The 16,221-nt window shown below is 39.2% G+C and overlaps 1 protein-coding gene across 50 annotated transcripts in view; it reads right to left on the reverse strand.

The window, feature by feature from the left end:
* Nucleotides 1-9,435: 9,435 nt before the first annotated feature.
* Nucleotides 9,436-16,221, reverse strand: part of LOC144025487 (protocadherin gamma-A12-like) — a 223,696-nt gene continuing 216,910 nt past the window's right edge. For 33 of the 50 annotated variants that reach the window (XM_077531597.1, XM_077531579.1, XM_077531578.1 and 30 more), the window contains 3 exons: nt 15,564-15,617; nt 14,163-14,260; nt 9,436-11,409 (listed from right to left, as the gene is read on the reverse strand). In XM_077531597.1, coding sequence (XP_077387723.1) covers nt 11,126-11,409; nt 14,163-14,260; nt 15,564-15,617 — 436 coding nt within the window. In that variant the 3' untranslated portion in view covers nt 9,436-11,125. The remainder of the gene's footprint in view (nt 11,410-14,162; nt 14,261-15,563; nt 15,618-16,221) is intronic. The other 17 variants (XM_077531592.1, XM_077531547.1, XM_077531593.1 and 14 more) reach the window with 1 other exon arrangement.

Below are 16,221 nucleotides of genomic sequence, written 5' to 3' on the forward strand. Positions count from 1 at the left end.
ATTGTGCAGCAGCATTAGCGTGAGCAGCTTATGCTGGCTATGTGAGGCTGCTTTGACAAACAGACAGGAAAGGACGAGTCTAATTGCAACATTTTTTTTCAACTCGCCTATATTTCACATTGATCACAGGTTTATTTATTTACTTTAAATTTCCTATGTGACCTGCTGCTGCTAACTCAGATGCTGATGCGTCTCATACAATTCTCTTGGGAGGTGCGGCTGCCACCAAACTGAGTCAGGAAGGGGAGGGGCGACGGTGCGGATGGTGAAGGTTTCCATGGAAACTGGCAGTCTGCTGTGCCCCGGTGCAGACATCATCTCTTTTTGTGAGGTTCTGAAGAGTCGCATGAATATTTGACATTCATGGACATGGACACGGTGACACACATGACTGCTGACCTCCTCCTGCATCTCCTGAGCGGAACACACCATGATGATGATGATGATGATGATGATGATGATGATGATGATGATAGGAGGAGGAGGGGTCTCAAAAATGAGAGTCTTTTTTTTTTTTTATCTAGGACATTTTTTATCTGGGTTATATGACAAGAAGGTAGTGCTGAAAGATTCAAGAATGGGCTTGTTTTCATTCTCAGGACATTTCATAGGCTTTTTTTTATTTTTTATTTTTTTTAAATTACATACTGTAAAAATAGGGAATCTTTTTACTTGGGGGGAAAAAGTTTTTTTTTTCATTCAAAAATTCCAATTATATTTTACAAAGAAAGTTCTGAGTACATTTTATAAGTTTATTAAAAAAAATAAAAATAAAAAAAAGAGAGAGAGAGAGAGAGATAGCTGCTACCACCTGAGCCATGCCACCCTTGCTGTTTGCAACTCTACCGCATTGCTGGTGTGTCCAAAATGAGACCAAAAACCGGTCTTGGGGGTACGAGGATTCCACCTGACCAGCAATATACTAATACACAGAAGGAGTGGCATGGCTCAGGTGGTAGAGTGGCTGTCACCCAAGCTGAAAGTCTTTATTTATTTAATTAATTAATTGTTAATTAGTCTGTTCATCAACGCTTACATAGCACCTTCTTCTTCTTCTAAATAAAATAGTAAATTGAATTTCTGAGTGAAAAAATTACTAGTTTTTTTAAATGTTACCTTTTTTTTTTTCTTTTTTTTTTTTTAACAGCGTACTGTATTGCATCATCTGGATAAGGGTGTCAGCATATCTGTGTCTGGTGCTATGATGGCGACTGATGTCCAACCCCAAACTAAACCCTATCCTCCCACTCAAATAACCTGCTGTCCCAATACTTTTGAGCCACAAGGAGGAAAAGATCTGATATGCTTATTTGTCAGTAATATCCACGGGGCAGCTGCGCCATTTCCGCGGCAACACCTGTCGCCGTGGCGCAAGAGTTGTCACTGCTGCACATTTTCATGGCTCGCATGGAGGGGGGGAATTTCTGTTTCCATGACGACGGCAGCAGTGAAGAGAAGCTGATGAGATACTGAGGATTGTACTGGGGGGTGTGGTGGCTTCAGGGGCTGAATGTATGTATGTTCATGGGGTTTAAGGATTGTAAAAGGGGGATTGGGGTTATGCATGTATGTGTGTGTGGGGGCAGGGTGGGGGAAGAGGATGCCAAAAATCTTACTGCACCAGATGGACACTCCTGTTGCCCTAAAAATGGGGCCTCCAAGCTTGTTTTGCATTACTGGTTTCATGTAAAATAATATTTTCACTGATGGCAGACAAACAAATCAAAATGTTTATTACACCAAATGTAGGTGTCAATAGTGCTTGTTTGTATTCAACAAGTTATTGGTTGGCAACCAGTCCAGGGTGTCCCCCGCCTACTGCCCAGAGCCAGCTGAGATAGGCGCCAGCACCCCCCGCGACCCTTGTGAGGAATAAGCGGTCAAGAAAATGGATGGATGGATGGATGTATTCAACAAGTTGGTCCCATCTTGAGATAATGCGAGACCATGACACCTGAAGTGTTACTAATGTCCAGTCTACTCTATTGAGAGTGACTATTTTATTTTATTAATTTAGGGGTGTCAGAATTAGTGCATTATTTTTTAATTAATTTAAAGTTCCTTTAACGCCTGGATTCCAGTCGTAACACAGCAGACGCGTCCATGTCAACATTTAGCAGTAATAAATGTAATAATAATGCATATATTTGTGAAGACTGGGGTCAAGTTGTATTTTACAAAATGTGCAGAATTTCACAAACTTACTTTATGTTAAAGATTAGATGGCTCTAGATGGCTCTAAATACAAAAAGAAAAATGTACCGAGCTGTCACGTTGTCTTACAAGTGCAATTATGCCATCTAGTGGCAGAAAATGACCTCAACACAAATCAATATCACACATTTTTACAGTACAGTATTTTTTTTTAATTTTTAACATAATTTTATGAATTATTATGAAATGACTATCAATGACTAATATGCAGCCATATTTCTATTAGTTGAATATTTTTTCCACTTTTATGAATATGAAACTTAGGAATACAATTTTTATTGTACAATTTATTGTACATTTAGAACAGATATAAAATTTGCGATTAATTGCTAATTAAATATAGAAGTTATGCGATTAATTACGATTAAAAATTTAAACTGCCTGACACCCCTAATTCATTTATTGATTTTTTTTTTTTTTTTTTACTAATAGTAAAATATAATGTAAAGAAAGACTCGTCTAAGTTAATCAATCGATTACATCAATAATATTGTGCAGAAGTGCCCAGTTGATGGACAGTCAAAATATAAAATAAAAATAAATGAATAAATAAATACATAAATGAACAAAATACAACATTATGTTAATTGTAGTTTGTGTTAGCTGGGACGTCGTAAACAGACTAAAAAAAAAAAAGTCACTTGTGTTTTTATTGTATTTAAGGCTAGGCATCTAATGGTTTCATTTTTTTATTTTTTTTATTTTTTTATTTATTTTTTTACCAAATATTTCTACATGCTTTTAGCATTTTATGAGTGTAGTTCCTCAGCTTCTCACTGTAATTTTTTTTTTTTTTTTTTTTTTTTTTTTACAGCCAATAGATCACACCTGGCTTGTGTCACGTCACCTTGCATTGTAAAGCACTCACAACAAAGCATTTACACGCCCTCCTCTTTGAGCCTAAATTCAAGACCTCCCTCCCTACACGAGCTCTCCCCCCCTCTCGCCTTTCCTGTCTCTCAGTTTCTCTCCCACTGTCTGATTTCCATCCTCCCAGCTGAGAAAACCGGCGCGAGGGCTCTTGGCAGAAGAGACGAGGCCAGAAGATGACTGCAGTAAGAAAGTGCAGAGAAGGGCCTTTTCACATGAAGGGAAAAAAAAAGAGCCTTGAAAGGGAGCATTGTGCTGTTTGCTGTGATTCAGGCCAGTCTGCAGCCAGCACATTACTTGAAATCAGGCTAGTGTTATAGCCATAGCAACATTCAGGCTCCAGTGCTCCAGTTTAATTGGCGCCGCCTTTGAGAGAAAGAAGACAAATTAGAATCGTTTGTGAGAAACATGCTAAATTTGTTGTTGAATAAACCGAGGACTTAAGGAGACTGTAACATGTTTTTAGTTCAGTCATGCTATACATTTTCATTTAACTAATTATGTACTGTTTTGTACTGTGCAAGAGTGAAGATCAACAATTTCAAACAAATGATTATTTTTTAATTTTTGTATTAGTGAATTATTTTATTTGAGGTGTTTGTTGTATTGAAACATTATTAGAATTATCCATCCATCCATTTTCTTGGCCGCTTATTCCTCACAAGGGTCGCGGGGGCTGCTGGCGGCTATCTCAGCTGGCTCTGGGCAGTAGGCGGGGGACACCCTGGACTGGTTGCCAACCAATCGCAGGGCACACAGAGACGAACAACCATCCACACTCACACGCACACCTAGGGACAATTCGGAGCGCCCAATTAACCTGCCATGCATGTCTTTGGAATGTGGGAGGAGACCAGAGTACCCGGAGAAGACCCACGCGGGCACGGGGAGAACATGCAAACTCCACCCAGGAAGGTCCGAGCCTGGACTCGAACCGGAGACCTCAGAACTGGGAAGCGGACGTGCTAACCACTCGACTACCGTGCCGCCCCTATTATGATTATTTTTATTATTATTATTATTATTATTATTATTATTATTATTATTATTATTATCATTATTATTAGTAGTAGTAGTAGTATTATTGTTATTATTATTATTATTATTATTATTATTATTATTATTATTATTATTGTTGTTGTATTCATTTTTTGTTTTTAATTATTATTATTATTATTATTATTATTATTATTATTATTATTATTATTATTATTATTATTATTATTATTGTCGTTGTTGTTGTATTCATTTTTTTTGTTTTTATTTTTTTATTGGTTTTAATTTAATCCACAAAATGCTAAATAAGATATACTTAAGTTTTGCTGGTTCAGTAACCAAAAAAAGTCTACACACCCCTGTTCAAAGACCAGGTTTGTGTGATGAAACTAAATGAGAGCCAGGAAATAATTTTAGAACTTTTTATACCATAAATGTGACCTATGACCTGTACAACTCAATTTTATAATAATAATAATAATAATAATAATAATAATAATAATAATAATAATAATAATAATAATAATAATAATAATAATAATAGTTTTAGTGAGGGGATGTAAAATAAACAACTAAGATTATGTGGTTGCACAAATGTGCACACCCTCCAATACTTGAGATGTGGCTGTTTTTAAAATTAACCAGTCACATTCAAACTCATGTTAAAGAGTAAAATGTGTCATATTGAGAGGTGCTTGTATATGTGTACAAAGTGGTCACTGCGAGTAACTGAGGTCATACAGGATTCTCAAAAGTGTATTTTTGGAGATGGCTGAGTGAGTCAGGAGGAAATTGGTTCTTCGTGTTAAATTTTTGATAAAGCGCATCCATCTGAAGAAAAGCAGTGCAGACTTCATCTTCTGAAAAAAAAAAAAAAAAATGCTTCACATGCACTTTTCACTAAGTGTGTCACTTAAGTCAATGACGGCATTGTAAACAACACACACTACATGCCAACAAAGAGTTATGACAAAGTCATGTGTGTCTGCCGGGAGGAAATCCAGCACATTGTTCACGGACAGAAGAGCTCTGTGACCTCCAACATGTGTGGAGCCGCCATGACATGCAGCTGCACCAAAGGGGGGGAAATAGTTGGGGGGTCAAGGGAAGGAAGAAGAGAGGAAGTGTGTCGGGGGCGGGCTCCTTCCTATTCACCGGACACACGGGGGGAGGCGGTGGCAACTTCCTGTCCCGCCACACTCTGCCATGACATCACTTCCTGTTCTTTCCTAATGAGGATCAGATGTCAGCCTCAGTGGCGCGAAAGGAGCTTGAAAGAAGCTTCTTCAGATAGACCATGATGACCATGTTTAGTAAGGAGTTTTTTATTTTTTTTTTAATGACTATATATAGTAAGGCGGGTTTTTTCAAACAACCATGTGGCGTTTTTTTGGGTTTTTTTTTATTAAACGATCATGTATAGTAAGGCGTGTTTGTTTCAGATAGACCGTGATGACCATGTTTAGTAAGGAGTTTTTTTTATTTTTTATTTTTTTTTATTTATTTATTTATTTTAATGACTATATATAGTAAGGCGGGTTTTTTCAAACAACCATGTGGCGTTTTTTTTATTTTATTTTTTTTATTAAACGATCATGTATAGTAAGGCGTGTTTGCTTAAAGGACAATGTATATTATAGTAAGGTGTTTTTTGTTTTGTTTTTTATCACCGTAAGGTGTTTTTTTTTTTTTTTTTTTTTTAAACAACCATGTATAGTAAGGCATTGTTTTTAAAATACGACCATGTGAAAGGCATTTAAAAAAAAAAAAAAAAAAAAACATACATCGGAAGGTGTTTTTTTCTTCTTCTTTTAAATGACCATGTATAGTAAGGCATTTTTTTTTTTTTTTTTTTTTTTTTTTTACAGCCATGTATAATAGCGTTTTTTTTAAATGACCTTGTATAGTCAGAGTTGTTTTTTTTTTAAATGACCATGGCATTGTTATTTTTTTTATTTTAATTAATTTTTTTAAACAACCATGTATAGTAAGGCATTTTTTTTTAAACGACCATGTATAATAAGGCTGATTTTTCGTTGTAAATAACCATTCATAGTAAAGTGTTTTTTTTAGCTGATGTTTAGTAAGTTAAAACAACCATTTATAGTAAAGCTTTGATTTACATTTTTTTTTTAACTACACTATATGGCTTTTTTTATTTTTTTTTAATTTTTTTTTAATGACCGCGCATTTAATTTTATTTTCCTGCGTTCTGGCTCACTTGGAAGGATTCTTGCCAAAGTTAAAGGGACACTTTACTTATTCATCCATTTTCAGCAGCAAAAAGTTGCTACTTTTTCAATAATTAATTTGGTAACGTGATTATTTTTTTATGTACATTTAATAACTTTTAAACCGATGTTAAAATGAATCGAACGCCGGCATGATTGTTACACGTGACTAGATAACCCGGATGTTTACGTCACTAGTGTGTAAACGACGCTACACTATGAAACGCAGCCGTGCATCTAGCGTCAAACCCGGAAGGATTAAACCTTATCGCTTCGAGCCAACACGACAAAATAACCCTACCGAAGGACAGTCTGCCTTGGATGTGAAAGTTGTGGCGCCAGATGGTCTTTTCGGGCACAAAATAAACTATTGACCCATTTTTAATAATACTGTTATGATAAATTGAGTATTATGACGTGACTGGCGTCCATAATAAATACATAACAAATCGTACTGTATGATGCACACAGCACTGGTGCAGTTGCAGTTATTTCAGGAAAAAGAAAAAATAATATTATATATACTGTATTGTCGTTACAGCGCCCAACTTCCCCGAGCTGTTTTTTTTCCTTTTCTTTTTTTGCGTGGAGTCCCGATGATGTAAACGAAAGCTTGTAAGAAGGTTGTGTATTAACTGTATTTATTTATAGACAGAATGAATTAAGGAAATGCGAGACGCCGTTACCTAGGCTGGTTATCAATGGTTTGGATGCGAACGAAATTAATAGAAATGCAAATGAAACTGGAATGCACCACAGGAAGAACAGCGGGACAGAACACAACATAACGTCCTCATCCCCGTACTTGACGATGTTCACACTCAAATGAATTATGAAATAAAACAGTCCGTGCAGTATAATAACGAATAGCTAAACTAACTATTTACTGCCGATCAAGCCATACATGTAAAATTAAAGGAGCCTTCCTTTAAGCAAAAGTTGAAAACGCAAAATCGCGAGCAGGACAAGCTCCACACAGGAAAGTCTGACCTGACATTTGAACTCGGAACCTTGTGACAGTGATGTTTTCACCACACTTGTGCCTAATAATATGAAAGGGGGGGTGTCTCTAACTATGTCTATTTGTTCCCCCCTGCTGTGTCTTTGTTTTCTGCCTACCGTTAAGTGAAAGAGGTCATCCATGATATTGGATAATTCTGCTATACGTCACTGGATTTATTTCTAATGTGCATTTGTGTTGCTGTGTCTAATGAGTGGGAATGTGCTTAATTGGGCGAGACGGTGTGGGGGCCGTAAAGGGGCCACAAGAGAACAAGCGCTTCTCTCTTCTCTGTCGCCACATTGAGAGACTGCCACAACAAGCAGTCTCTGTGAGTCATCAGCTGATGAAGTGACTTTGAAGCTATACATTAGACGCACCACAATAAAGATCTTTCTGTCCCCCTCCGAACCCCCCTCGACATTTCATCGGTCATGTGCTACTGTAGCACATTAGCCGCAGTTCTTACTCATGGGTTGACTGGACAGGAAATTACATTTAGGAATAAAATGTCATTGTGTGTGTCATTACATACAATGGGGATTTTCTTTCATCCAAATGTGAATTCGGTCTACTTTCTACATTCCAATCAAACTGGGCCAAAGTGCTTTACTATGTCTGACTCATCGGTGTGCGTGCGTGTGCGTGTGTGGGTGTTTGTGTGTTTCCTGTATTTCGGCTCTGACTAATGTGTTCAATGTGTTTGTCTTCCTGCAGCTCAGCAGGACCATACCAACATGGCTGCTGCACAGATTGAACGCGGAGAGGGGAGAACAGCGTGCTCACTGGGGCTGACAGTTGCCATAGCAACCACCGAACACAATGACAGAGAGGTGGGGAAACGGGAGTCGGCCATTTTGGGTATGCAAATAGTTGTGTCTGATGTCCCGATGCTGGGATTAGTCTTCTTCTTCTTTTTTTTCTTTTTTTTTAAACAAGAAAATTGAATCTTGTTTCTACAGTCGATCCTTATGGTAAAAAATAAAAATACAATAAATAAATTAATAATAATAATAATAATAATAATAATAATAATAATAATAATGAAGAATATTGAATCAACCAGATCTCATATATATATATTTTTTAAAGTCACATTACCCTCGTCTGAAAGCGCTATATTAAATAAACTTGAGTTGAGTTGAGTTGTTGAGTTGAGTTACCATTTATCCACAGCGTGAATAGAGGAACAGGAAGCACACTTCCGCACACGTTTCGCAAGCTGCATCGGCATCGCGACGCCGCCCTCACTCCACATCTCGTCCGTGCCTCCATCCCCCAACATCTGCAGCATGCAGCCAGTCAAAGACCGCCCGTTCACTTCTGCGCGGCGACATCTCGGGAGGCTATTTTTAGCTTCCTCTGTTATTGTGTTAAGATGGCGGCGAAAAGATCCATGGAAGGTTGCACTGGCTACTAAAAACATTATGTGTCTTTAAAGAATTTTCTCTGCATTAGTGTTTGGATTATTAATGGTTTGTTTGTTTGTATAACATTGACGTTTTTGTCTAGCGTGACACTGTCACAAAGATATTGATAACAATGTGTTCATTACTGCGATTGTACTGCATCATTCTGAGGCCATCCAACATAAACATGCTGATGATCTTGTTGCCTCTAATTATTTAATGTGTAATTGCTCTGCCTCAAAACAACTTGACAGTTGCAGATTGTGAGCAAATGTAATCTGGATATAAATAAACTGTTTTCTTAAAATTTGTGAGTCAAATGTTATTTTGTGGCCTCGTGTTTGAAAATTTGATCAGAAGGGGAACACAGCAAAGAATTCTGGGATGCATTAGAACTTCCCTAGCAGGGTGCCGTGATAGAGCATCACGAGTGCCGTGGGGAATTATCCAATTCAACAAAATTTGTCTGAAAATAATGATTGCCGTAAGGACAAACGCATCTTTGTTCATCTTCCTATGACAGCAACTTAAAGTGACAGAACAATTCACCAAGTCATCAAGTATTTCATCTTTTTTTGTTCAACAAAACAGGCCCAGATTTCACACTGGTTCACTTTGTGCATAAATTCAGATGATGTCATCATTATTTCAGTATTCCTAATTTTGGCATGTTAACTTTGTTATGGAGAGAAAACGAGACACAGGCAAATCTAGCTGATTTCATAATCTTTTTATTTGAAACGTCAGTGTTCAAGAGAAAATAAAACAGCAATATAAATATTAGCATAAAAATAAGAGTAACACAGGGATAAAGCGTGGGGAGGGGTGGGGTTAAGCATTTGATAAGAAAGATAATACAGCAGGATAGAGTAGTATTAATTCAGCAGCGGACGGACGTACACGTATATAATATTTATAGTCATTTGTTCATATGGACAGAAAGAGAATGCACAAGATCAATCACCGCAAAAAGAACATTGAAAGGTTACAGAAGGATAGAAACATATTCATATTTTTTTGTCGTTTCTTTACAGGGTGATAAAAGATAGAAGAGAAAATGAACACAAAAATATGCGCAACACATATATCACAAGTTAACTAGTCTACGTGTGTCACTTATCTAAAGTTATCTTTAGTTTATTTACACTGAAGAGTTAGTTGGCATGGTGCTTAGTTACTACATTGCAACACAAACTGTTGAAGAACATCTCAGATTTTCATTTATATATTTTTTTTGTAATTTTTTTTTAAAATCTGTAGTTTTCTCAATTTTCTTGGAAAACAAAATGCAACACATTCCAGTAGTGAGCCACGCTTTTGTGGAGAAGGACTTTTGATTTTGGAAAAGGTTGGACGGCGGCGGTCCCTACAACACAAACACCCGGCTCATACCATCAACAGGACTTGTGTTTATTTACAAGCAGGCGGATGGGGGATTTTGAATAGTGGCTAAGGACAAGTGCATTTGGGCGAGTGGTGGGCGGGGCTACAGTGGTTCCTCTGTACATTCAGTGGTTTGAGCCCAGGTTGCCCACCCTGACGGGCCAATGGAACCAAGATTTGCAAGCCGTCACCACAACCCCCGATCACCATCTGGACTTCATATCTCATGCTAGCGTAGCAAACAAAATAAGGTCAAATACTTCATCTGAATGTGATTCATACCCGACGTCATTGCATTACTTCAGGTTGGCTCTCAATATGGCGCAGTGAGGGGCTGCGTTGGGGTTTTTGGGGGCAGCTGTTGCCTCTCATTGTGGACACATGCTCAGGAGGTCTTACTTTTTCAAAATACAAAAGTCTTTTTTTTTTTTTTTTGCCAGCTAAATGCTACATGTGCATTCCGTTTACCAGCGATTTAGCAGGGGGGCGGGGCCAGGGGGCGTGGCATCATCCTCTTTTGCTTATTGCAATGCATAGTTTGCAACTCTAAACTAGTACAATGTGGTTTGAACCTTGAAAGAGCATGCAGACGAGTTTGTAATAGCGGTAAAAGAACGGCCTTGTATGCTTGGAGATCCCGCAAAGGCCGAGCCTACATCGAAATATCATGGCGACTAGCGTACGCACAACAGGTGACTTCCCGCTTGAGGGAAAGAGCACAAGAAATCCAACATGAAAGACAAAAACGTTTCTCTGAATACATCTGCTTCTAAGCCTTGTCAACCTTGGGAGGTTTCTTGTCTTAGCTAAAAGGAAAACAAAAAAAAAAGAAAATCACAATAACCCCCCATATCCAGCCAGTAAGTACCGACTGATTACAATCAGAAGCATGCGGCATGTTCGCACTTCCTTCTCGCTTCCAAAGAACCATCAGAACCGTCCATCGTACGAAACCTCATGGCGGGGTGTGGGGGGTTTCATCTCTCATCAGACCCGATCGAGCATTCCAACTGCCTCCCTCTCTACTTCTTCTCCTTCTTGGTGGACTTCTTCTTGGAGGCGGGGGTCTGGGCGGCTTTCGGGGGTTCGGGCTGGCCCGGCTGGGGCGGGGGCAGGGCCTGCTGGCCGGCCTGTTGGGCCATGGCCTGCTGCTGCTGCTGCTGGGGGTTGGAGGTCAGCGTGGCCGTGCTGCCCGGGATGTAGACGTTCTGCCGGTAGTCGGGCACGTGCTGCAGGGTGAACTGGGGGCTGTAGCGGGTGCTCAGGCCCATCGTGCCGGGTCCCAGGGTGCCGGTCGCCTCGCTCACTGATGGGGGGGAAAGGGTGGAAAAAGTCATTAGAAAACGAGAATTCAATTTTTGCTTTGAGTTGCGAGCCAAAATTGGGACTGCAAAATCAAAATGCTCACAAGGTCAAAGAGACCTTTACAATGAATTAACGGTGCCTTCAACTACACACATTTCCAAGGTCATTTTATACTTAAAATGTTCAATGTGCAGGGATCAAAATGTGAATAGTGATGTTAGTTTTGAATAGTATAGAATAAATTGTCGCTGCTATGTGAAAAAACACTCATGTCCATTTTTTTCCCCATTTTTATATTTGTACTTTTTTGGGACGTCTGCATTCAGTTTCACCCCCCACCCAAAAAAAATAAAATAAAAAAAAATGGACATAAGCAGCTCCTTTTATTTTATATTACTCAAACTCTAACATCACTATACTTGTGTCCTTTTTTTTTTTATTTTTATTTTTTTTTTACGTTTTTGGAATGAAACTGAAGGCAGATGTCCCAAAAAATGTAAAAAAAAAAAAAAAAAAAAAAAGGGGAAAAAATGGACACAAGTGTTTCATAGCAGTGACAAAATAGTTTTGAAAAGTTTAAAAGTTTTGAAATCAATGAATAATATTTTTACTAATCATGTTTTCAATATCAGTCATGACTATTATCCCCATAATCGTCCAGCCATATTATGAACTATCCGGAAATGTATCAGAATTTACTGATTGGCTAATCATAGGTACTTTAAACAAGTAACAACAAGAAGTCATCTCTGTCATGAAAAAGCTGCAATGGAATTAGAAAAAAACAATATGCAGCATCTATCTTTAAGGTAAGAATGTATTAAGACAAAAGAATTCTCTCAATTCACTCAGATACTGTTTGCCAATCCCTGATTTAGAAATGCAAGTGTTAATGCTTCAAAGCTTTGAACTGAATTTAAACGCATGTCTGAAGCTACTAAAATTTGTACAGTAAGTAGGAGTAGCTTTCACGTTATCTGTCTATTTCTGCTCAAAACTTTCCAGGCAGGTTTAGGGTTAGCCTCTATTAGCACTCTCTTTGGCTAACCATGCTAACTAATGCTTGTAGCTGTCACTTAAAAATGTGTTGTTATTTTTTTTCACGTAACCACCTCTTCTGTTGTGTTTTCTGTTAAGTTTATTTCTATAAATCTATGCTAAACGTTGAAAGAATTTTGTCAGTCTTAACAAATCACCGCTTGTTGCATGGTTTGTAGCTTTGCAAGCTAATTTTTGAGGCTCTCTTTCTTGCTACAAAAAAGGTCTGCTCAAAGGCTAAGTGCGCTTTAAACATGGTAGTTTGGCACATCTTTGCTTACCCAACCCATCTAGTAAAAATGAGTTTGAATTTTTGCAAATGTTTACAACAATACATACAGACATTGTATCAAAACGATGTACCATACTTGTCAGGCTAGCACTTTATAAAGAAACTGGATGAGAATTAGCTGAAACTAGTTTTTAAATACTCTGTAGGTTTAGAATTTAAAACTGAGTGTTGGATGAAGTAGCAATTTAGTGACTTACGTGCATCGAAAAGAAGCGTTATGATCTGCCGTGATTTGAGTTTTATTCTTCATTTATATCAAATAGGTAAAAAACTACATTTTAGTGCTACAAACGATGGAGTCTGATGTCTCTCGCTTTGTCCTCTGCTCTGCGTGCATCACTGCTCCGCTCATAATTCTTCCTCAGCCTCTGCAATGCAGAGCCACAAACGCTAACCCAACCCACCCTCTTGTCCCCAACCCCACTGATTCAGCTGCGCCCTTACGTAAACATGAATGGAAAATACCTTGCGCTTACTTACAGTATTGACAAATGTGCACGACATCCCTCTTCCTTCCTATCAGTGACTTTAGAGATGACCTTCACCGTGTATTGTACGTTCTTTTCCCCCCTAATGACATGGATGGGCCACTCGGGCTTATATTGTGCTGACGTGAGTACGGATGAGCATAAGGAAGGATTTTTTTTTTCTCCACGTGACTGACAATGGGATGAAAACAGCAGTGGAAACTGGACTAATGACTTGGCAGCTTGTTTGCGAACGATCTGTTCCCTCTTCAGTTTCTCTTTTTGCTTTTTTAAATTAAAACTTTGCTTTTATAGGCCACATTAAGCGTCTTTTCCAAGTGAGTCGACAATTGTGTGAGCTCCGTTTGAGTGCAGGGGAGGGCAAACACGGGAGTGCAAAATAAATAAATATATAAATAAAATAAAATAAAGAAAAAACAGGGATATTCCTACATTTTTTTCTGGAAAAAAACAACAAACAAACACACACACGCAAAAAAAAGTATTGAGAAAAAAAAAATGCGACTGTATATCAAATCAGCCCCCTCAATATTCCTGTATTATTTTGTATTTCTTTGTTTGACTGTTTGCTTCATTCAATAAATAACTGATAAATAACAATAAAGAACTGGTTCTTTTTTTTTTTTTTTTTTCACCATATCCATCCATCCATCCATCCATTTTCTTGACCGCTTATTCCTCACAAGGGTCGCGGGGGCTGCTGGCGCCTATCTCAGCTGGCTCTGGGCAGTAGGCGGGGGACACCCTGGACTGGTTGCCAACCAATCGCAGCATATCCAAAGCTTACTCATTATTTAAATTTTGCCACACAACACAAAGCGCAATAAATAAATAAATAGAAATCAAACAGGAGACAAACAATTCAACTCAAACTATTTTTTGTTTAAGCAACAGCAGCAATGTGAAAGGAGATTTGCCAGTGAGTGTCTAACTCACCATTAGCCGCAGCCATGAGGGCTTGGAGCTGCTCAGCTTCAGTTGGGGGTTGGGGCCAGGGGCCGGTTCCCATGGCAACCTCGGGTCCTCCGGCAGCCCTGCGCGTGTGGGAGGGGGAGAGAAGATGAAGGTAAGTCCGACTGTAAATAGGCGGTGGGGGTCACGCTTGACATGTTTTGACGAAGAGTGGAGCGATGATGCGTCACAATGGCAAGCGTGTTCGAACTTCAACACAAAGTCGGACAATATTTGCACGCTTTCCGCCATTTCATCGAGAACAACAGCTTAATAAATATTTAATGCTGAGGCTGCGTCAACATGGGTTGATGCAAACTGCTGATTTCCATGTGGGCAAACTCCAGGCAGGCTTGTTTATTCAATTTACGTGTCGGGAACATAGCAGAGCTGCAATCTATTATTTTTCACATCGTCACACGAGTGCGGCACGAACGCAAGCTGTGCTGCTAGCAACTGGGTCACGCTGATTTGTAATCTGGGTTATACTGTACTAGTGATGCACAACAACCAACAAGATCGCCATAAACACCCCTGCGCTCCAGAAGAATTAAAGGGAAAGAAGATTAAGTGGGGGAAAAAGGGGATGACACCTGCTTTCCTAAATTCCACAGTGTTTTTTCTTCCCTCCAGTGAGAACAGACCCTGCCGCCATCTCCCTCTCATCACCAAAGATAAAAAGTCAGCGCTTCATTTAAGCTAAACGAGCCTCTCACTTATCATATCCTGTGGTTGTTTGAGCACTTCCCGTGGTCAGTATTATCACTTCCTGTGGGCAAGACTGGGACTTGCGGTCCAGAGGGAGGTTGGCGTTTTATATCATATCCTCCAGCCGTGTTTTATTGCATCGCCGGGGCCATTTTAGGCACATCCAGCCTCAATCTGCAGATAACCACACGCTGCTCAAGCTGCTTTAATGGCATGTTGACCTCAAGAGAGCAACACGACGTCTTGTCGACGTTAGGGCAGCCTTCCCCGCCGTCCACTTGATAAATTACATGAAAAGCCACATGTGGCTACAACCATTTGCACACACAAACATTAAGGCGACACACTAAAGCCCAAGGAAATTACACAAGCTCCATTTTGTTTGGTTTTTGCACACATATATGGCACGACAATGCACGCAAATACGTGCCACAGTCCTTCCTACGCCACAGCAGGCATTGTGGCCTAAATGCACACGGCTCAACAAAGCCCATCAAACTCTCAGGGAGACTAACACAAGCTCTATGAGTTAGATACAGCTACACACACACTCAGCCTGGGTGCACTATCACAGGAAACTCTCCGCCCTTATAAACCAATCAGGTCTGATTCCTTTTTACAAACGCTGGTCAGCTGTAAAGGGCGGAGAGTGGCCAAACTCCATGTCTAATTGAGTACCTTGTCCCACTCTTCGGCGTCCATCTTATATGTGTACCGTATGGCATGTGGGGACTAAAAACACAACATGTTATACAGTCTGGCAGACATGTTTACTTTGCGCATGTATACAAACCAATCAGATCCGGTTTTGACTGGCACTGTCACAAAGGTTTTCGCTGTGGTTGTAGTTTTAATAATTTTCCAGCAATCAAGCAGATTAATAATGCAATTGTAATGGAGTGTTAGGAACAGCTCTCATTTTGATGCAAAGTGAAACCACATTGATTGACAGTCATTCAAAAAAAAAAGTTACTCAAGCAAACTCATGACCTAGAGCTTGAGAGACAGTCACTCTACCACCTGAGCCATGCCACTCTTGCTATTTGCCACTATACTGCATTGCTGGTGTCCAAAATTAGACCACAAACAGCTCTATTGGAGGTACAAGGGCCTGACACCATCAATAGACAATAAACAGCAAGAGCGGCATGGCTCAGGTGGTAGAGTGGCTGTCTCACAACCTGAAGGTTGTGGGTTCATTCCTCAACCCTTGAGTGTCTTTTTTTTCTCTCTTTTTTTTAATAACTCTCCTTGTAAAATTTACTTTGAATTTCTGAGTGAAAAAAAACTTTACCAGCGTTTTTCTTCTTCTTTTTTTTTTTTTTATAGTGCAGAA

Source organism: Festucalex cinctus, chromosome 9 (genome assembly GCF_051991245.1).
Source record: "Festucalex cinctus isolate MCC-2025b chromosome 9, RoL_Fcin_1.0, whole genome shotgun sequence".
In the NCBI taxonomy this organism is placed as follows: Eukaryota; Metazoa; Chordata; class Actinopteri; order Syngnathiformes; family Syngnathidae; genus Festucalex; species Festucalex cinctus.